The 20936-nt window shown below is 69.3% G+C and overlaps 3 protein-coding genes across 5 annotated transcripts in view; 2 read left to right on the forward strand and 1 right to left on the reverse strand.

Moving 5' to 3' along the window:
- The window catches only part of LOC106483920 (uncharacterized), a 43388-nt gene that overhangs the window by 18914 nt on the left and 3538 nt on the right, over nucleotides 1-20936 (reverse strand). The window contains exons 7-13 of the mRNA XM_067292230.1: nucleotides 19212-19928; nucleotides 6141-7135; nucleotides 5906-5995; nucleotides 2351-2773; nucleotides 1472-1717; nucleotides 1173-1330; nucleotides 16-73 (exon numbers count right to left, since the gene is read on the reverse strand). Of these exons, the coding sequence (XP_067148331.1) occupies nucleotides 16-73; nucleotides 1173-1330; nucleotides 1472-1717; nucleotides 2351-2773; nucleotides 5906-5995; nucleotides 6141-7135; nucleotides 19212-19928 (2687 nt within the window). The remainder of the gene's footprint in view (nucleotides 1-15; nucleotides 74-1172; nucleotides 1331-1471; nucleotides 1718-2350; nucleotides 2774-5905; nucleotides 5996-6140; nucleotides 7136-19211; nucleotides 19929-20936) is intronic.
- Nucleotides 4709-7929, forward strand: LOC106499369 (tigger transposable element-derived protein 3-like). Of its 2 annotated transcripts, XM_067292106.1 has the most exons (4): nucleotides 4709-4775; nucleotides 4931-5017; nucleotides 5119-5232; nucleotides 5413-7929. In XM_067292106.1, the coding sequence occupies exons 2-4, from the start codon at nucleotides 4984-4986 to the stop codon at nucleotides 7374-7376; spliced, it is 2112 nt and encodes a 703-aa protein (XP_067148207.1). In that variant the 5' UTR covers nucleotides 4709-4775; nucleotides 4931-4983; the 3' UTR covers nucleotides 7377-7929. The 2 variants fall into 2 exon arrangements, with proteins under 2 accessions (XP_067148207.1, XP_067148206.1); XM_067292105.1 differs by having other exon boundaries at nucleotides 5119-7929.
- On the forward strand, nucleotides 9552-15837 carry LOC106489537 (uncharacterized). Of its 2 annotated transcripts, none has more exons than XM_067292109.1 (4): nucleotides 9552-9622; nucleotides 11205-11839; nucleotides 13215-13418; nucleotides 13827-15837. In XM_067292109.1, exons 2-4 carry the CDS (start codon nucleotides 11302-11304, stop codon nucleotides 14969-14971), a joined length of 1887 nt encoding a protein of 628 aa, XP_067148210.1. In that variant the 5' UTR covers nucleotides 9552-9622; nucleotides 11205-11301; the 3' UTR covers nucleotides 14972-15837. The 2 variants fall into 2 exon arrangements, with proteins under 2 accessions (XP_067148210.1, XP_067148211.1); XM_067292110.1 differs by having other exon boundaries at nucleotides 13932-15837.

The following is a 20936-nucleotide window of genomic DNA, read 5'->3' on the forward strand; positions in this document are numbered from 1 at the left end:
TGCATCTGTGCTTACCTCCAGACTTCCTTTCTTCTCCTTTGTGCTAAGGTCCGCGGATCCACTACAAAGGGAGCTTCAGCTTGGGGACAGAACCAGACCTGTCAGCCAACGGCAACAGAGGAAGTGCCCTCCCCATACAGTTCCCTCCAGCCGAGGATTTCCACAGCCACAACTGTTCCATCCTGTTCTTCCGAGTCACAGGCTGTTTGCAGATTTTGATGGGGAAAAGGGGAAATCACAATCTCTCCTAGTATGGAGAGTGGAAAATTTCATTTTGCAACAACAAATGCGAGCCTCTGGTTATTAGTTTCCACCACTGCTCTGGTGAATCTGTTTGCCTTATATGAGGGCCTGATCCTAGAACCCAATTCCTCAAAGAGAGGAAACCTGCAGATTAAGCACAGGCACCTTCTTCTGAGCTTCAGGCTCAGATCCACAGATCCCTTTCCGTAGGATTGTCACGTTCCTGCGCCTCTGAGGTAGGATGCAGGGTTGTTTTTTTAAACAGGAGAATGAGGGGCAATATTTATTCTTCTCCCTTTCTCCCCCCTACGCAGGGACTGCAGCAGACCTCTACGCTCCCTCCCACCCCTCGCCCTCCCCCCAAAAAAGATATGGATCAGCCAGATTTGGATGGCAGGATATAGAGTTCGGTGAGCTTGTCTACAAGTGATCTGAACGCAAGGAGGCGATTCCTGTCTACCGGGGATGTCTGTGCTCCCAAGCACTGGGCACTGAGGTCCAGCCAGGGCGAGATCGTTTCTCAGAATACACGTAGGTGCTCCGAGACGCTCGCAAGGGACATGTTGACACGGGTGCAGCACAGGTCAGAACATTTCCTCACAGCCTGGACAGCAAGGAGGGAGCAGAGCACGTTCACGGAGCCTTGAACGCGCTGCCCTGAGCCACACGAAGGGAAAGCAGACGGCAGGGGCTGCCTTCGCCCTCCGGTTCTTCCCAGCTCAGTTCCTGACAACTGCAGGAGCGGCTACAGCCACGGTCTGCAGGTGAAACGCCTCCCTGGGGCTACGCTAGCGATCAGACAGAGCACCAAGGCAGACGGCTGACAAACCTTGTTCTCCTTCCTTACGACACGCTCTGCAGATGGAAGGACTGCTCATCCACAGAAAAGACTGGAAGGAAGCTCAGGAGGCAGGGCACCCCTCTGCTGCTAGTGACTGCCCCAAGCGGCAAGCGGCTGATGCACCCAGCACAGTGGATCTGTGGACCTTTGCGTGCCAGAGTAAGGATCTCCCCTTTTCCCATCTTTACCTAGCTTTAGGGTCCTCTCGTTTCCCTCCTCCTCACTACCCAGGTCCTCACCCGGCTCCTACGGGCCACGGAGACTGTCAACGCGACGTGGCCAGTGTCGCGATGCTCTTGTGACAGCCATCCCCTGCTAAACTAGAACCGGGAGGACTGAACGTCTAGATTTCCAGGGCTGCTGTCGAAAGTCAACGTAACGCGTTACCAGACCACCGCACCATCCACCCTCCCTGCTTCGCCAGCCACGGGGGTGCTGGTGTCCGCCAGGCCCTGAAAGAACCCGGCACATCAGGAAGGTCAGGGCAAACCGCAGCCAGTCTTTACCCATCGAGATCACAGCCTCGTAGTTGCCTTTCATGATATGCCTGTAAAGCTCCTTTTGCCACTCGTTCAAGCTTTTCCACTCCTGCTCAGAGAAATTAAACGAAGCATCGTTGAACGCCACCGGGACCTGCAATCAAAAGCATCATAGGCTCAACCTCTTCGCCTCCTGTTGAGGAAAACATCTGGGAACAGCTGCAAGCGCCGCGCAGCACGGTTCCGTGCGGCGGTGCCCCTTCCTTGCCACGCGCCTTACACGGCCCCTCACTTCGCACAGCTCTGCCCTAGCCTGCAAGGGATACGAGGGGGGTTTCCTTCACCGCCTGCCTACACCTTGCACCCTGTGTTGCAGACAGTGTCTTTAGCACAGTGCCCAGCAGACACTCCTTGTCACCCGTGACACGAGTCCCCTGCGGTTAGCTGTGAAGAGGAACCGGGCACACACCAGTTACACCTAGGCACGCACACGGGGCGAAACCCTGTGCATTTTGGAGGTCTGCCTACACGGATCCACCCGCGCCGAGCCACCTGTGACCCCGCACAGGGCAGCCCACGCGGCTGTCAAGCTCCCCAGGTACATCCTGAGCGGTAATTAATGCAAAACGAGGTGTGCCAGGCGCTTCACAGCAAGCCTTGGCACGAAGACACCGCCGCGGGGAAGCGGCGTCCCGATAAGCTGAGCTGAACTTCAGCTGCCCTCAGACAGAACTGCCAGAGCGGAGGACACACAAAGCAGCTCCCGTTTCGGGGCCGGGGCCGATACCTTGGGCACTTCCCCTGTTGCGCCGGGCGGCAGCCGCAGGATCCAGAAGTTCCTGTTCTTCAGCAGGTTCTCCATGTTCTCCAGCCTCTTCTGCAGCTGCCCATACTCCTGGATGAGGGTGCCCAGCGCGGTCCACTTGCTCTCCAGCTGGTTGCCGAACTCCACGGCCGTCTTCTCGCAGCCGATGAGCTTGGTCTCGGCCATCCGCATCCGCCCCTCCAGGTTCATCAGCTGGGCCGCCTGCGAGTCCACCTTGCGGTCCACGGCCTGCAGCTCGGCCACGAGCGTCAGCGCGAGCTCGGCGGCGGGCGGCTCGGCCTCGCCGGCATCGGCAGCGGCGGCGGCGGCGGCCTGCTCGGGGGGTGATGGCGGCGGCGGCGGCGCCAGCGGCAGCTCCTGCGGCTCCATGTCCCACTCCAGCTCCTGCGGGCGGGACGCAGCGGGCCGTGGCAGCGCCTCCCGCCGAGGGGGCGGCGGGGGAGAGGGGCCGGGGCCGCCTCGGGCCCGGTGGGGCGCGGCGCCGGGCCGCGGGAGGCGGCGGCGGCGGCGGGCGGGGGCAGCGCTTACCTGCGCGGGGGCCCAGTCGGCCATGGCGACGGCGGGGCGGCGGCGGCGGCGCGGGGGGCAGCGGCGGCGGCGGCGGGCGGCGGCGGGCGGCGGCGGGCGGGCCCGGCGCCTCCTCAGCAGCGGCGGGGCAGAGCGGCCATGCCAGGTGCCGCGGGGCGCTCTGGGAGCGGCGGCGGCGCCGGCGGAAAGCGGCGGGGGGGGCGGCGCCGCCGCCTGGCGGCGGGCGGAGCGCACAGCAGGCGGAGGCGGCAGGGGGGCGGGGATACGGGGGACGTCAAGGGGCGGGGGTCACGTGGGAGGTGACGTAGGAGTCACGTGGCGGGGGTCACGTGAGAGGTGCACGTGGGGCTCTAACACGTGGGGCTCTAACACGTGCTACAGCTGGGTGTTACACCTGGAGTGTTACACCTGGGGGGTTACACCCGCGCTATAGCTGTTACACCTGCAGCGTTACACCTGGGGGTTACACCCGCGCTACAGCTGGGTGTTACACCTGCAGCGTTACACCTGGGGGGTTACACCTGCGCTACAGCTGGGTGTTACACCTGCAGTGTTACACCTGGGGGGGTTACACCCATGCTACAGCTGGGTGTTACACCTGAGGCGTTACACCTGGGGGTTACACCCACACTACAGCTGGGGGTTACACCTGCAGCATTACACCTGGGGATTACACCTGTGCTATAGCTGGGTGTTACACCTGCAGCATTACACCTGGGGGTTACACCCATGATACAGCTGGGTGTTACACCTGCAGTGTTACACCTGGGGGTTACACCCGCACTACAGCTGAGCGTTACACCTGTGGCGTTACACCTGGGGGTTACACCCATGCTATAGCTGAGTGTTACACCTGCAGCATTACACCTGGGGGATTACATCTGAGCTATAGCTGGGTGTTACACCTGCAGTGTTACACCTGGGGGGTTACACCTGTACTATAGCTGGGTGTTACACCTGGAACATTACACCTGGGGGGTTACACCCATGCTATAGCTGGGTGTTACACCTGTGGCATTACACCTGGGGGGTTACACCCACGCACCAGGGGAGGGCAGGGATGGAGGGATCACCTCTGCCGGGAGAGGACAGGGATGGAGGGATCGCCTTTGCTGGGAGAGGGCAGGGATGGAGGGATTGCCTTCTCCGGGAGAGGATAGGGGTGGAGGGATTGCCTTCACCGGGAGAGGGCAGGGATGGAGGGATCACCTTCGCTGGGAGAGGGCAGGGATGGAGGGATCGCCTTTGCCGGGAGAGGGCAGGGATGGAGGGATCGCCTTCTCCGGGAGAAGACAGGGGTGGAGGGATCGCCTTTGCCGGGAGAGGGCAGGGATGGAGGGATCGCCTTCACTGGGGGAGGGCAGGGATGGAGGGATCGCCTTCGCCTGGGTTGGGCAGGCTCCCGGGATTGCTGCATCCTGGCTGGGGGAAGGCAGCTCCCGGCCTGCTCCCTGCCTGCCTGACGCCCCCAGACCCTCATTAACCTGCCCCACAGCTCCTGCCCCACAGCCCCCACCAGCCCCAGCCCGCCCCACGGCCCCGCCCACGGCCTCAGGCCCCGCCCCCTCGGGCCGAGGCGCGCGCGCGCGCGCCCTCCGCCGCCTTCCCCCCCCCCCACCCTCCGCCGCGCTCATTGATTGGTCGGCAGCGCGGCCAATCCGCGCGACTCCCGCAGGCGGCGGCCCAATGGGCGGGGCGGAGGGGCGGGGCGCCGCGCGCGTGCCCGCGGCCGTTCCCCTGCGCGTGCGCGAGCGCGAGCGCGCGCCGTCGCCGCCGGCAGCGGGGCCGCGCGCGGCGCGCGGGGCTTCACGGGGAGGTGGCAGCGGCGGCGGCGGCGCCGCGGCGGGGAGCAGCCCAGGTAGGGCCCCGCCACCGGGGGTGTCCCCGTCCCCCCCACCCCGGTGCCTGTGCGGGGTCTCCCCATGTGGGGTGTCCCTGTCCCCCCCGCCGGAGCTCGTCACCACCGGCCGCCCCTGCGGCGCATCCTTCCCCGCCGCTCTCTCCGCTCCGCAGGTGCCGCCACGCGCAGCCCCGGGCGAGCGGCGTCGCCGGAGCCCCGCGGAGCCATGAAGGAGGACTACGAGCGCCTCGTCTCCCTGGGTAAGGCCCGGCCGGGGGGCGCCGCTTGGGGAGGGGGGCGCGCGGGGTCCCGGCCTCCCCCAAATCACGGCTGCGGCCACCGTCCCGCTCTCCGCCGGCAGGTTACGGCGTCGCCAAGCCGGATATCTTGGCCGAGGTGGAGCGAGGGGAAGAGGCGCGCTGCCGGGAGCCGCGGAGCCCCGAGGAGCGAGCGGTGCCCGCCGGCCCTTCCCAAGGTGAGCGCGGCGTCTCGCCGGGAGCGCCGGTGGCTCGAGGGCCCTGCCGGCTGCTGAGCACGGGCAAACTCGTCGTCCGGGCCAAACCCGCCGACCCGGGCACAGTTTTTGGGGCTTGGCCCCGTGGGATTTCTCGCGGACGTGCGGAGTATTCGCTCCTGCGCGTGCTTCTTCCCGCAGGCGACTGGCCGGCGAAGAAGGTGAAGAGTGAGGAGGGGGTGTCGGAGCCTGGTGGATGCCCGGATCCTGGCACCCCACCACTGCCACCACCGCGCCGCGCCACCCGGAGCGACCTCCCCGGCCCGCCCCCGGAGCAGAGCTGCGGCTACCGGAGCATCCCTGAGCCAGAGCCGGGCGCCGCCGGCGATGGGGGGTTCGGCCCCCAGCCGGATCCCTTCGAGAGCCGCCGCTCCCGGCCCGGGGAGCCGCTGCACGAATGCGCCGAGTGCGGGAGAGGCTTTGGCCAGAAGCCGGATCTGGTGCGGCACCGGCTGGCGCGCGCCGGGGAGTGCTCCTACATCTGCAGCGACTGCGGCAGGGCCTTCGCGGAGCACCGGGCCACGCCGCCCGCCGGCAGCCCCTACCGGCGCCTCGCCGCCTGCTCCAGCAGCTCCCTGGGCGCTCCGGCGGAGGCAGGGGCGCCCCGCAAGGAGCGCAAGGAGCTGTCCCTCACCGAGAAGGTGCGCGTGCTGGAGATGCTGGACGGTCCCAAGGTGTCGCAGAGCGAGCTGGCCAAGAGGTTCGGGGTGTCGCAGCCCCAGATCTGCCGCATCATCAAGAACAAGGAGCGCATCCTGAGCGAGTGGCACCAGAACAGCAACCCCGAGCGGAAGCGCAAGCGGGAGGGGAAGGACATGGCCGTGGAGGCCGCCCTGCTGCGGTGGGTGGAGAGCGCCCGCGCGGCTGACCTCCCCGTCAACGGGCCGCTCCTGCAAGTCAAGGCCAAAAACCTCGCCGAGGCCCTGGGCAAGCCCGATTTCGAGCCCAGCAGCAGCTGGCTGTCCCGCTTCAAAGTGCGCCACAACATCACCTTCAAGAAGCCGCCCCGGGATAAGAAGGACGCGGAGCAGCCTACGGCAGAGCACTGGGCCAGCACGGTGCTGCCTGACCTGCTCCGCAGCTACACGCCCTCCGAGATCTACAACTGCGGGGAGACAGGCGTCCTCTTCCGGGCCATCCCACCCGGAGCGCTCCCTGCCAAGCAGGCGGCCCGCGGTGAGGGAGCCGGCCCCAGCGACCGGCTCACGCTCCTGCTCTGCACCAACGTCGATGGCTCCGAGAAGGCAGCGCTGCTGGCGGTGGGGCAGAGCCCCGGGCCCCGCTGCCTGCACGGCGTTAACCTGGAGCAGATGCCCTGGACCTACCGCGCCAGCAGCCTGGCTCGCATGACGGCGCCTCTCTTTGCTGAGTGGCTGCGGGAGTTCAACGAGGAGATGCAGCGGAAAGGCAAGAGCGTCGTGCTCTTCCTCGACAAGCACGAGGCTCACCCCTACCTCGAGCTCTCCAACGTCCGGATGGTCTTCGTGCCCCCGGCCACGACGCTGGTCCAGCCCCTGGACCGTGGCATCATCCGGGACCTCAAGGGCCACTACCGGCGGCGGATGCTGACGCGGCTGCCCTTGCGTGCTGGCAGTCCGGCAGAGCGCGGCGCGGAGCGGCCAACGCTCCTGGACGCCCTGCACATGCTGGTCCAGGCCTGGGGCGACGTGCACCCGGCGGTCATAACGAGCTGCTTCCGGGCTGCCGGCTTTGGCCCCGATCCCAGCCCGGATGCCCCCGGCCTCCCTGCAGTCCAGGCGCCCGGCTGGCTCAGCCAGGAGCAGTTTGAGCGCTTTGCGCTGATGGACGAGGGCCTGGACTGCTTCGGGGAGCCAGCAGACGCGGAGATGACCGAGGTGGCCGACTGGGAGGGGGGCATGGCCAGTTCAGCCGAGGGCGAGGACGCAGAGGAGCCTGGTGCGGCGCGGCCCTGCCCCTCGGAGCCGGAGGTCCGGGAGAGCCTGGCCACGCTGCGGCGGTACCTGGAGTGCTGTGCCACCTCTCCGGATCTCTTCCAGGCCTTCTACAAGCTGGAGGACACGGTGCACATGGTGGCGGCAGGCAACGGGCCGGCCCTGCTCGGGAACGCCTGTCCCAAGCAGTGAGCGGAGCGGCCGGCACGCGACTCGGACACGCTCGCGCCCGGTGGCGCTGCACTGGCGACGATGCCGCCGGCCCCGCTGGGACACGGGGTGGTTTGCTGCCACCGTGTTTGTCACGGCCCCGGAGAGCGTGACCGGGACGCTGGTCCGGTCCGCACCGCTCGCAGTGGGGTCGGCGCCGGGGCTGAGCTCCCGCTCCGCTTGTTTCCAGACCCGCGTTGCTGCATCGGACTGCCGGATCACCCAGCACGAGCCCAAGCATCCCAGGGAGCCGGCCGGGGCCGGGAGCCCACCTGGCACGACATCTCCTCAGCCGGCCTCCCCTTCCCAGCCGGGCTGGAAACGCCGCGGCCGAGCGCCGGGGCAGCCCCGGGACGGATGCTCCTTTCCGCGGGGCGCCGTCGGGCTCCGAACCGTGCGCGGGGGGCTGGCGCGTGGCCCCTCTTCCTCGCGGCGGTGCCAGGGCGAGCGGGCAGGCCGGCCGGGGGCCGCTCGTGCCGCGGGGAGCCCGGGCGTTCGCAGCAGGCGCAATAAAAGCAGCAAGGCGGCAACCGCGGAGCGGACGACGTCTGTCGTATTTTCACAGAAGTGAAACCCCGGCAGGTAGCAGCATGGAGCCGCCGCGTTGCCCAGCCTTCCCTCGCCTGCCGGCTCCGGGCAGCTGGAGATGCTTTGGAGTGGGAAGGATGGGGTGGTGGGTTGGGGGAGGCCGTGCCACCGGGGTCACCCCAAGCCTCCGCTTCGGCTCTGCTGCGGGCTGGAGGCCGGGGGACGGCAGGGCACCCGCGGCGGCTCCTCGTCCCCCTGCCCGGCAGCTCTGGGATGCCAGCGGGGAAATCGTGGATCACCAGGAACCTTGGGATCCGGCCGAGGGGCTGCAGGCGAGGGGCTGCCGGAGATGGGGAAACACTGCAGAGGGGCAGGAGCTGCCGCCCTTCCTGCCCCCTCGGTGTGGGGTGTGCGACGCCCTGGGTCCCTCCTGCCCCCCCCCGTGTGGGGTGTGCGACACCGCGGACCCTCCCCACATCCTGTCCTGGGACACGCTACTCCCAGGGGTGCAAGCGGCACCCATTGGGGTGCAAGGGGCAGGGTGCACTTGGGGGGGCCCATCGGGGTGCAGGGTGCAGCGGGTGCAAGGGGCACCCATGGGGGGCAGGATGTTCTGGAGGGTGTCCGTCGGGGTGCACGGGACACAGGGGTGTGTGGGGCAGGGGGGCTGGGGGGTGCCCATGGGGATGCCCGTGACGCAGGGCGCAAGGGGCACCGCCGGGGGTGCACGGGGCAGGATGCATGGGGGTGCATGGGGCTGGGGATGCCGCGGGGGGGGTAGGTACGAGGGGAGCAGGGTGCAAGGGGCACCCGCGAGGATGGACGGGGCAGGGTGCCGATCGGGATGCACAGAGCACCCCCGAGGGAGCATAGGGACGGGCGCACTGGGGCGTGCAAGGCGAATGGGGTGCCGGGGGGTACAAGGAGCGCAGGGTGCAAGGGGAACCCCCGGGGGTGCACAGAGCAGAGTGCAAGGAGGGTGCAAGGGGCAGGAGGTGCCGGGGGGTACAAGGGGCACAGGGTGCATGGGACCCCCCCCCGGGGGTGCACGGAGCAGGGTGCAAGGGGGAGGTGCAAGGGGCTGGGGATGCAAGGGACCCCCCGGGGGTGCACGGGGCAGGGTGCAAGTCGGGGTGCAAGGGGCAGCGGGTGCAAGGGACCCCCCGGGGACGCACGGGACAGGGGGAGCAGGGTGCAAGGGACCCTCCCGGGGGTGCAGGGGACCCGGTGCAGGGGGAGCAGTGCGCACCGCGGGGTGCGGGCGGTGCAGGGCGCGCGCGACCCCCCCCCCCCCCATCCCGGCGGCGGCCGCGGGAGCGGCGCTGCGCGGGGGCGGGGCTGCGCTGCGCGGGGGGCGGGGCTTGTAGAGGGCGGGGCTTAGCGAGGCGGGGGCGGGGCTTGTAGAGGGCGGGGCCTGGCGGGGCGCTGCTGCGCGGGGCGGCGCTGCTGCGGTGCGCGGCGCTGCGCTGCGCTGCGCTGCGCTGCGCGGCGCGGGCCGGCAGGGGGCGCCGTGGCGCAGGCTGCGCCGCCGCGCCCGGCCCCGCGCCGCGCCGCGCCGCGCCGCGCCGCTCGGAGGCGGAGGAAATGAAGCCCAGTTCCGCCGAGGCGGGAGCCATTACCCGCCGCCGCCGGAGCTGAGCCCCGCGCCGGCCCCGCCGCCCCCGCCGCCCGCCACGGCCCCCGCGGCCGCCCCCGCACAGGTAGGCGCCGCCGCCGCCGCGCCCCGCGCGGGGGGGGGGAGGCCCGGCCCGCGCCCGCGGCCCCGCGGGGGGGTCCGGGGCGGCCCCGGCCGCGGCCCCTTTGTCCCCGGTGCCCGGCGGCGGCGCCCCCGCTCCCGGCCGCGGCGGGGGAGGGGGGGGGTCCGCGCCGCCGCCGCCGCCGCCGCCGCCGCCGGGCACCGGGGCCTCCTGGCGCCGCCGCGGGGCCTCGCCGGGCCCCCCCGGGCCTCGCCGCGCCCGGGGCCCGCGGGCACGTGCCGCCGCCCGGGTCCTCGCCGTTGCCGCGGGGCTCTCGCCGCCGCCCCCCTCGCGGCCCCGGGGCCCTCGCGGCGGCACCCGCTGCCCCCCGTTGTCCGGCCCCGGGGCGCCCGCCGTGGCCCTCGCCGTGGCCCCAGGGCGCCCACCGTGGCCCTGAGCTGCTCGCCGTGGCCCTCAACGTGGCCTTGAGATGCTCACCGTGGCCCTGAGGTGCTCACCGCGGCCCTGAGATGCTCGCCATCACCCTCTACGTGGCCCTGAGGCGCTTGTGATTGTCCTCTGTGTGGCCCTGAGGTGCTCACCGTGGCCCTGAGATGCTCACCATGGCCCTCACCGTGGCCCTGAGATGCTCACCATGGCCCTCACCGTGGCCCTGAGATGCTCACCATCACCCCCTACATGGCCCTGAGGTGCTCACCATGGCCCTGAGGTGCTCACCATGGCCCTGAGGTGCTAACCGTGGCCCTGGGGTGCTCACCATGACCCTCTGGGTGGCCCTGAGGTGCTCGCCATCACCCTCTGCATGTCCCTGAGGCACTTGTGATTGTCCTCTATGTGGTCCTGAAGTGCTGCTCACCACAGCCCTAAGGTGCTCACCATTGCCCTCTGGGTGGCCCTGAGGTGCTCACCGTGGCCCTCTGCATGGCCCTGAGGTGCTCACCGTGGCCCTCTGCATGGCCCTGAGGTGCTCACCGTGGCCCTCTGCATGGCCCTGAGGTGCTCACCATTGCCCTCACCATGGCCCTGAGGTGCTCACCATGACCCTGAGGCACTCACCGTGGCCCTCACCATGGCCCTGAGGTGCTCACCATGGCCCTCAGGCGCTCACCATGGCCCTCACCATGGCCCTGAGGTGCTCACCATGACGCTGAGGCACTCACTGTGGCCCTCACCATGGCCCTCAGGCGCTCACCATGGCCCTCAGGCGCTCACCATTGCCCTCACCATGGCCCTCACCATGGCCCTGAGGTGCTCACCATTGCCTTCTGCACGGCCCCGAGATGCTCACTGTGTTGAAGGCACTCGAGGTGGCCAGGGTGCTCGCTGTGGCCCCGAGTTGCTTGCCGTGGCCCACGTCACAGTCCCAACACGAGCTCCGCGGCCTTCTCTGTGGCCGCATCCGTCGCTGCGGCCCTGAGGCGCCTGCCATGGCCCTCTGCGTGGCCCCGCGGTAGCCAGCTGCGGGGCCCCGGGTGCCTGCGGTTGGGGAGGGCCGGGGGGCCCTTGCTGTCCCCCGCCTGCCGTAGGGACCGGTGCGGGGCGCTGCCACCACCCACAGCTGCCCTTTCCTTTTCTCCCCTCTCAGGTGCTCTCGAGCCGGGGCGAGGGGATGAGGTGCCCCCCTGCCGCGTGGTGTGCCGAAGCGGCTCTTTAGATCCTCCCCGGCCCAAGCCTCCCGTGCCATGGATGCCTCGGGGGCTCTTGCTTCGGCTCCCTCCTCCGCGGCTCCCTCGGGCTCCCGCAGCCCCATGTTCCCCCCAGGAGCCGACAGAGAGGAGTGGGGACCGAGGTTCAATTGTGCCCCTTCCACCTCTGCCGCAGCCTCGCAGGCGATGCCAGCATCTGGCCGGAAGAGGAAGGCCAACTTCTCCAATGACGAGACCGAGACCCTGGTCTGGAATGTGGTGCGGCATTTCAGCGCCCTGTATGGGTCTGAGGCCCTGCGGGCTCACCCCGTGCGCCGGAAGCAGCTCTGGACCCAGATCCAAAGCCGCGTCAACTTCCTGGGCTACACCGAGCGCTCCATCGACGACCTCAAGCACAAGTGGCGCGACTTGCGGTTGGACGTCAAGAAGAAGATCACCTCCAAGAAGCACCTGCCTATGAACCGCGCTGGCGGGCCGCTCCACAAGCCGCGCCTCACGCCCCTGGAGAAGATGGTGGCTTCCACCTTCTTGCAGGCCAGCCACGACTCGGAGCCCGAGATCATCTTGGACCCAGGTCAGTCGTGGTGGTTCTCTGGGCACAGGAGAGTTGGAGTAGCAGAGTCCTGTGCTGCGTCCCCACCTGCGCTCTTCGAGTGACGTCCGGCCTGGTAACGTCACCAGGCCACGGTCCCCCGAGCTCTGGGGTCTGCCGAGCGTTTGCTCTCTGCGCTAGCCAGCGCGGCGTGGATTGTGGAAGGAGACTTGGGGGTTTTGCTCTTGCACGCGGTGCGTGTCAGGATTGCAGCATCCGGCAGGGCTGCGGTCCTCTAATGTCTGAGTGGCAAACGCCAGGGTTGAGAACTGCGTGCGCTGGAATTAAAAATCCATCGTGGAAATAACCTGGGATCGACAGGAGCACGTCCAACTTTGTGGGAGTGGGTTTCTTTAATTTGATACGGTGCCTGGCCTTGCTGGATACCACCTGAAGGCAGCCGGTAAAAGACGGGATGGGGTTTTGCTTCCCCCGTTCAGCTCAGGGTTAGCGTTCCCTGAGCCCGGCTCAGGTTAGAGGCAGCGGGAGCGGCTGCTCCGCTGCAAAACCGCGCTGTGCCCCGGCGGCGTCCCGCGCGCTGGCGCGGCGCGTGGCAGAGGGCAGCCGGCGGTGCCTCTCGCTGGGGGCCCTGCCCTTGACCCCTCCGCCACCGTCCGCAGAGCACAGCCGTGCCTCCACCTCGCGCAGGGGGCGCGGAGCGCCGGGCTAGTTCTGCTTTTCGGTAACGTCTTTTTAATTCAAATGCCCCAGAGACGCTTGGGGGAAGACGCTGGTTAAGGATCCAGCGTTGCTGCTCCCCTGCCGTGGCGAGCGCGCGCCGCGGGGCGCCCGAGGCCGGGCCCGCGGGTGGAAAACAGAGTAGACTTTGGTTTTGGCTGGAAGCTACAAATGGCCCCTGCCTCTACGTTTCTTCAAAAAGGAAGCGTCCGGCTTCTTAGCGTCCCCAGAGGACGCCACGGTTAGCTTGTTCGTGCCCCCTTCCTCTGCTCTTTGCTCTTCAGCTCAGCTCCTCAGGTTTCGGCGGGGCTGGGGGGGGGACAGCGTGGGTTTCGTTTCACGTCTGAAGCAATATGCGCTTTCGGAAAGCCCGTGCAGGCTTGGGCTGTCTCCAAAGCAGACGCCTTCTTTATCGGAGAGCAGCAACAGCTCTGAGGCTGGAGGAAGATGTCCTGCGGGACATCTAGGGGATGCCCAGCCTCTGCGGGACTGGGCCGCTTGAGGACAGTCCCCGGGTGGTGGCGATGGCTGCCGCTGCGGGAGATGCTCCTGGGTGTCTTGGTGCATCCCACCGGCGTCGCTCCCCTGCAGAGCTCGGCGGGACCTTTCCCCGCGGGGTTGCGCGAGCCGCCGGCGCTGCCGTCGCGGCGACTGAGGCCGGGTTCTCTCTGTCCCGCAGATCTGTTCTTCCCAGGCGCGACCAAGCAGTCCTTCATGCACCTGCAGCCCGGCGTGAGCCACCCCAGCATCTACATCGACACCAACGGGCAGCCGTCGTCCTTGCCGGACATGGAGGGCTCCGCCGTGCCCCGGCTGGCGGTGCAGAGCCCGGACCCCTCGGTCATCTGTGAATACAGCCGAGGGGAAGGACAGAGCAGCTCGGGTAAGGCTCCGGGGATTTCTGCGGCTGCGGGAGGGTGCGGGCTCTGGACGGGGACGAGCTGGGAGCGTGGCGGCCTGTCCCCACGCGGGGGGGTGGCGGGTTGCAAGGCTCCGTCCTCGGCACGGCGGGGGGACGCCGGCTCGGGGCGGCCCAGTGGGTGCTGCGCGCCGGTGCTCCGCGTGTCCCGATCCGGGGACGTTTCCCTGCTCCTGCGCGTTCGTCTCCCGGGCTGAGAGTCCCGCCCGGCTGCAGACGCCGAACCGCGGAGCTGGAGCGCGCTGCCGTGCTCGGGAGGCCGAGGGGGCCGGGGCACGCGGGGCGCAGGGTGCCGGGAGGGCCGAGCGGGAACGAGGGTCGGCCGTGAAGGGTGTGTTTGCTTGCTGTGATCTGCTCCCGTCTTTCCCCTAGGGGCGTCCGAGGGGGACATCCGTGTGTCAGGGAGGGATAAAGGGCTCGCACAGAGCAGACGCGGCGGCCGCCAAGGCTCACGGGAGGGCGCCTCTTCTCTTCCAGCCGAGTCGGGACCAGAGCTGCGGACTCCGGACATGTCGGCCATTTCCCCGTCCCTGCGAAACGAGTCCCTCGTCTCTTACGCCTCCATGTCGGAGGAGGAGGAACGGGAAGGCCGGGAGGTGGACAGGGGCCACGGTGGGGCCGTGGGGCTGCAGGCCGGGCCGGAGGCGCCTCTCTCTGCGGAGGAAGACATGAAACTGTCCCGCCAGGCCATGCTGATCCGCAGGTGCAGCTCTCAGGGCTCCGTGACGTCCCTGCCCGAGGACCCGCTCAACCCCGGGGACGCTCACTCGGACTGGGGCCACGAGGGGGTGTCCGACCTGCCCGCCCTGGGCCGCGGGCTCGACTCTTCGCACCCCGAGGAGCAGGCGGGGGGTCCCGGCCCAGAGATGGGCGCTTTGCCCAGGGTACTGATGGGGCCCACCTGGGAGAAGGCGCCGGAGGAGGAGGCGCCGGCGCGTTCCCCGCTGCACGGGGCGCTCACGGAGGAGTCGCTGCCCTCCTCGGCCTCACCGCCCGGGGACGCCCCCGCCGCCGCCACCGCCGGCCCGCCCCGCGGCCCCGGCTGCTCCCGCCTGCGCGAGGACCGCCGGGAGAGCTGGAGGACTAACATCCACCACCTGCTCGACCTGGAGGAGCAGTGGGACCAGCTGTACCACCAGGAGCTGGCCATGTGGCAGGAGGAGCGGGCCACGCAGCGCGAGGAGCGGGCCCGCGACCGCGAGCTCCAGTTCCGCCTGCTGGGCGTCCTCACGGACATCCGCGACGAGCTGCGCTACCTGCGCCAGGAGCGGGCCAGCGCCCGGCAGAGCCAGGCGCCTCCCGCCGAGCCCCGGCCGGAGCCCGACTCCATCTTGGAGCAGCCCAAAGCCGAGCCGGGCTTCCCCGAGCCGCAGGCCGCCGCCGCCGCCAGCGCCGCCTGGGCAGACACCGCCGTGCCCAGCAGAAGCCCCTTCGGGAACCGGGGTCGGGGCCGGCGCCGGGGCCGGCCGCGCGGCTCGGCCTCCAAACACAGACGGCTCTTCCTGACCAACAGCTAGGGGCAGGCGGGGACGCTGTCCCGCGAAGGACGTGGTGGACGTGCGGCTCTCCCAGCGCCTGTGCGCGTGCGCGGGGCTCCGGCCGTGCGGCGGGTGCCTGGCCATGGACCGATCGGCGTGCGCACGGGGAAACGGCGTGCGCGCCTGCGCGTGGGTGGGAGCGAGTGAGCGCGGGGAAGGTGCCCGGGCGCGAGGTTCCCGCCGGCGGCCCGGGGCAGGCCCTGCCGGGGAGCGCCGTCGCGGGGCCCGGGCGGCGCCGTGGGGTCCGGGCGAGCTGGCGGCCGCGGCGGGGCGCGGGGAAGCGTGTGCATGTGCGTGGGTCAGCGGGGCCGTGTGACAGCGCTAGTCGAGTAGGGTTACTACCTTCGGGGTGGGGGGGGAGTTAGGAACACTTAGTCGCTGATGTGCGAACATTTTATGCAAATCATTTAATGAACTAATTTGCATATAACCATAAACTTCTGTTTAAAAAAAAAAAAATCCCCCAAAAAACCGGAAAAGCGGCCTCCGAGTGTGGACTCAGTGCTGGGGGTGGCGCGAGGCTCTCTGCCTCCCTCCCTGGATTCCCCCCCCGCTGGCCGGGCACCTGGGTCGTTCCCTGTGGTCTTCCCCGGCGCTGCCGGCTGCTCCGTGGGGAGCACAGCTCCAGGGCCGCAGCGGGCTCTTCCGGAGCCAGCCATGCTCCCCGGCCTTTCCTTTTTGGCGGGGAGCTGCTGCCGGGAGCCGGCAGCGCCGTGCCAAGGAGGTCAGTGATGCCGATGGGCCAGCTGGCACCGCCGAGGAATTGCAACCGCGGAAAGCGTGGCTGCCCCGACCCGGAGCAGACGGAGCCGTGTGCCGGGGCGGCCGTTGCAGCGGGAGCACACGGGCAGGCCCTTGCCTGGCCATTTGTCCCCGGCTGGAGCCGGATCCGGGGCCGGGGTGTGCAGCGGCTCCTCGGCTGCCCGGTTGGTGCCTGGGGCGAACCTGCTTCGCTTGACCGTGCCAAAGCCACCTGGGTGCATTGCGGGGCCGAGGGGGCTGTTTGCTCTCCCGGCACCGCACCGGTTCGCAGTGTTTCCTTCTCCCCGGAGCAGCTGCCGCTCGGTCCTGCCCCGGGGCCGCGTGTGCAGCTGCCGCCCTGCGCCGAGGCGGCTCCTCCGAGAGGGGTCTCGGAAACGGGCTGTTGGAGAGGGCTCGCGCGCTCCCGTCCCCGCAGGGGCGGCAGCTGCCTCTGCCGCGGGCTGGGAGCCCCGGCAGGAGGGCGCCCGGTCCCCACGCGCAGCGCCTCGTGCCGCGGCCGTCTCCGCTGCTGCGTCATGCTGCTAGTTCGCCGCCTGCCCGCGGTTCCTCCCCGCTCCCGTCGCCACCGCGCCGGCCCTCGGCGCCGCCTCGCAAGCCCCGCTCGTGCCCGCGCGCTGCTCTGGCCTGGTGGGGGTCGAGGGCGTCCGTGCAAAGCCTGCGGAGCGCCGCGCTCGGCAGAGCCGGACGGCGGCAGCGCGGCTTTGATCTCCGCCAGCCACGGGCTGCCTGTTCCGGCTTCCCTCGCTCCTTCGGGGTGCAGGGGCTCCTCGCGGGGGTCTCCGAGCTCCCGCTGGTCCCCGGGGGCCTTCGCTCACCCCTGTTCAGGCAGGCTCAAGCCTGCAGCTCCCTCTAACCAGGCTGCGGAGCCCCCGAGCAGCAGGCACAGCCTCGGGGCAGCGTGCACGGCCCCGCGCAGCATGCACAGCCCCACGCAGCGTGCACGGCCCCCACGCAGCAGGCACGGCCTCGGGGCAGCGTGCACGGCCCTGCACAGCATGCATGGCCCCCACGCAGCGTGCACAGGCCCCACACAGCGTGCACGTCCCCCACGCAGCGTGCACAGGCCCTGAGCAGTGTGCACGTCCCCCACGCAGCAGGCATGGCCTCGGGGCAGCGTGCACGGCCCCGTGCAGCGTGAATGGCCCCACGCAGCATGCACAGGCCTCAAGCAGCGTGCACGGCCCCCACGCAGCAGGCACAGCCTTGGGGCAGCGTGCACGGCCCCACGCAGCATGCACGGCCCCACGCAGCGTGCGCAGGCCTCGAGCAGCGTGCGCAGCCCCCGAGCAGGCTGCACGGCCCTAAGCCGCATGCAGAGCAGCCCAAGCAGTGTGTGGGACCCGCTGAGCAGGGGGCACATCCGCCCCGGCAGCATGCACAGCCCCCCCCCCCCAAATGCAGCGTGCATGGCCCCTGGGCAGCAGGAATGGCCCCGTGCAGCGTGCACAGCCCCCCCCCCCCAGCAGCATGCACGGCCCCCATGCAGTACGCGTGGCCCCCAGCAGCTCCAGCCCCGAATGTCCTGGCTCCCGTGGCTGCAGCCTGCAGTGGTTGGGGGGGGGGGGGGGGCACGTCAGTCCCTGCGCGAGGCCGCTGCATGTCGCCCAGGACCCGCGCAGCAAACGCTGCCCCCCCGCAGGGCAGCACGTTGTCCGGGGTGGAGGGGGGGATGCGGGACGGCCCCGAGCCCCACGCGGCCCCGAGCCCCGCGTGCCTCCACACCTGCATCCTGGCTGCGAGCTGCCGGCTCGGCTGCCTGCGCTGGTGGCTGCCTGCCCCCCCCCCCCAGCCCCCCCTGCAGTGCAAGAGCCCCACGTCCAACTTTACCTCCCTCCCTCCAGGCCCCCTTCCTTCCCTCCCTCTATTCCTCCTCCTCTCCCTCCATCCGTCTCTCCCTGCCCATGCAGGGTGCCCATTTTTTGGGGGGGGGGGGGGGTGTGCTGCAGGGGTTGGGGCTGGGAACTGGGTCAGGTTTGGGCTGGGGGGGGGGGGGGCGGGGGGGGGGGGTGTGCTGCTGTGGCACAAGGGCCCGGGAATGCTGGAAATGGGCCGGTGGTTCCCGCACCCCTTTGGGAAGAGTGTTTGGGGGGAGGGGGGGGTCCTGCTGGGCCTGGCCCCCGGTGCCCCCCCCAGGAACTGCCCGTGGGGACCTGGCACCATGGGGCAGGCGCCTGTGCAGCAGGTGCATGCACACACACACACACACACACACACACACACACGCACACACAGCTTCCATGCACACACAGCTCACGTGCATGCACAACACCCACGTGTGCACAACAACGCCCACATGCACAGGTGTGACGCTTGCACACCGGGATGCCGTGTGAGCAACCCCCCCCCCCCCCCCGGCAGGTGCACCCTCAGCTCCCTCGTGTGCGCTTGCTCACAGCACCCATCTGTGCACACACAAACACAACCTCACACGTGTGTGCGCGCACACACACACACACACACACACACACGCAGAGCACCCACACTTGCGCGCACACACATACACACACACACACACACAACAGCTGCCGCATATGCACACACAGTTTCCACGTTTGCACACCTGTGTACACACCCCCGCATGTGCACACAGCTCCCACCTGGATGCAGGCAATGATCCCGCACACACCCAACTCCAGCCTGTGCATGCGCGCACGCGCGCGCACACACACACACACACACACACACACACACACTCTTCAGACAGCTCAACACTCGCCATCCATGTGTGCACTCACACACTCCCACATGTGCATGCACACAGCTCCCACGGCTGTACACACACACACACACACACACACACACACCCAGCACCCACGCATGCACACAGCTTGGTGTGCTCTGTGCACCGCAGGCCACTGCTCCCCGCGCCGCACCGTCCCTGCGCGGTTGTGCACGCACAAGTGCGGCCCCCAGATGACCATCGCCCTCGGCCTCTCCGGCCCCGGAGCTGGCAGCCGCCGTGGCGCCCACCTTGCCACGAAGCCCCACGGCGTCACCTCTGCAGGGATGCTCGGCCGGATGCTGCCGGCGGACAGGGACGAGGCTGGCGGGGCCACGGGAACCAGAGGAGACCGATGCAGCGGCTGCACTGGGCGGGGGGAGCCCCTCACCTGGGCGTCGGGGCTGGGCGGGGGAACGCGGGCACAACCAGCGGCGTCCCGCGCGGAGGAGCTGGGGGGGGGGGCGACGGCCCGGCGGCCCAGCACGGCTTTATTGCGTCTTCCATACAAAAACTACACCTCCAAGCACTGCACAGAGCGGGGCGGCGGGGGAGTAAAAAGAAGCGGCGGGGCGGCAGGCGGGGGGGGCACGGGGTGGCGGGGGGGGGGGGAGCTGCGCCGGGGCGACCCCTCGCCCCTCACCGCCCCCCCCCCCCCCCGATTTGGTTCGAAGCTCGGCGGCCGGCGCGTGCCCGCGGCGGTGGTGGTGGTGGTGGGGGGGTGGGGGAGCCCCCCCTAGTCGGCGGCGGCGGCGGGCAGGCCGGGGGGCAGGGCGGGGGGCGGCGGCGGCCCCCCCGGCTCGGCGCCGTGCACCCGCTGGTGGTCCTTGAGCGACTCCTTGTAGCGGAAGCTGCGGCCGCAGGCGGCGCACTGGTAGGGCCGCTCGCCCGTGTGGATGCGCTGGTGCTTGAGCAGGTTCTGCTTGCGGATGAAGCTCTTGCCGCAGGCGGCGCAGGCGAAGGGCCGCTCGCCCGTGTGCAGCCGCTGGTGGTTCTGCAGGTGCTCCTTGCGGCTGTAGCACTTGCCGCACTCGGCGCACTTGTAGGGGCGCTCGCCGCGGTGGATCATCTGGTGGCGCACCAGCCCCGAGTGGCAGTTGAAGCTCTTGCCGCACTCGGCGCAGGGGTAGGGCCGCTCGGCGGCGTGGCTCCGCTGGTGGATCCGCAGGCTCTTCTTGCCGCTGAAGCTCTTGCCGCACTCGGCGCAGCCGTGGGGCCGCTCGGCGGCGGGTCCCGGCGCCGCCCCGCAACCCCCCGGCCCCTCGGCCTCGGCGCCCGGCGGCTTGCCCAGTCCGCGGGGCGCCGGCAGCGCCGGCGGCGCCGCCTGTCCCTCGGGGCCGCCGAAGGCCGGGCCCGGGAAGAGCAGCTCCCCAGAGGCGCCCGGCAAGCCCCCGTCCTCGGGGGCCTCGGCGTGCGGGCACCGCTCCTCCGTCTTCACCAGCAGCCCCTCGCCCGCTGCCGAGGAAAGGAGAGGAGAGAGGCTGCGGTCACCAGGGCCGTCCGCACTGCGATGTCGCAGGTGATGCCACCGGCAACGCTGCGGGTGATGCCACCAGCAATGCTGCGGGCAATGCTGCCAGCAATTCCACTGGTGATGCCACCAGTGATGCCATGGGCAACGCTGTGGGTGATGCCACCACCAAAGCCATGGATGATGCCACCAGCGATGCCACCAGTGATGCTGTGGGCAATGCTGCCAGCAATTCCACTGGTGATGCCACCAGTGATGCCATGGGCAATGCCATGGGTGATGCCACCAGCAATTCCACTGGTGATGCCACCAGTGATGCCATGGGCAATGCTGTGGGTGATGCCACCACCAAAGCCATGGATGATGCCACCAGCGATGCCACCAGTGATGCTGCGGGCAATGCTGCCAGCAATTCCACTGGTGATGCCACCAGTGATGCCATGGGCAATGCCATGGGTGATGCCACCAGCAATGCCACTGGTGATGCCACCAGTGATGCCATGGGCAATGCCGCAGGTGATGCCACCAGTGATGCCACTAGTGATACCATGGGCAATGCTGCAGGCAATGCCTCCAGCAATGCCACCAGCGATGCCACTGGCGATGCTGCACGCAATACCGCAGGCAATGCCACCAGCAATACCACCAGTGATGCCGTGGGCAATGCTATGGGTGATGCCACCAGCAATGCCACTGGTGATGCCACCAGTGATGCCATGGGCAATGCCGCAGGTGATGCCACCAGTGATGCCACTAGTGATACCATGGGCAATGCTGCAGGCAATGCCTCCAGCAATGCCACCAGCGATGCCACTGGCGATGCTGCACGCAATACCGCAGGCAATGCCACCAGCAATACCACCAGTGATGCCGTGGGCAATGCTATGGGTGATGCCACTGGCAATGCCGCTGGTGATGCCGCGGACAGGCAGGAGGGGAGGGCTCCTCTGCTGGGCTCTCCAGACCCGCACTGGCATCCAGGTCCGCAGGGG

Source organism: Apteryx mantelli, chromosome 2 (assembly GCF_036417845.1).
Source record: "Apteryx mantelli isolate bAptMan1 chromosome 2, bAptMan1.hap1, whole genome shotgun sequence".
NCBI classification, from domain to species: domain Eukaryota; kingdom Metazoa; phylum Chordata; class Aves; order Apterygiformes; family Apterygidae; genus Apteryx; species Apteryx mantelli.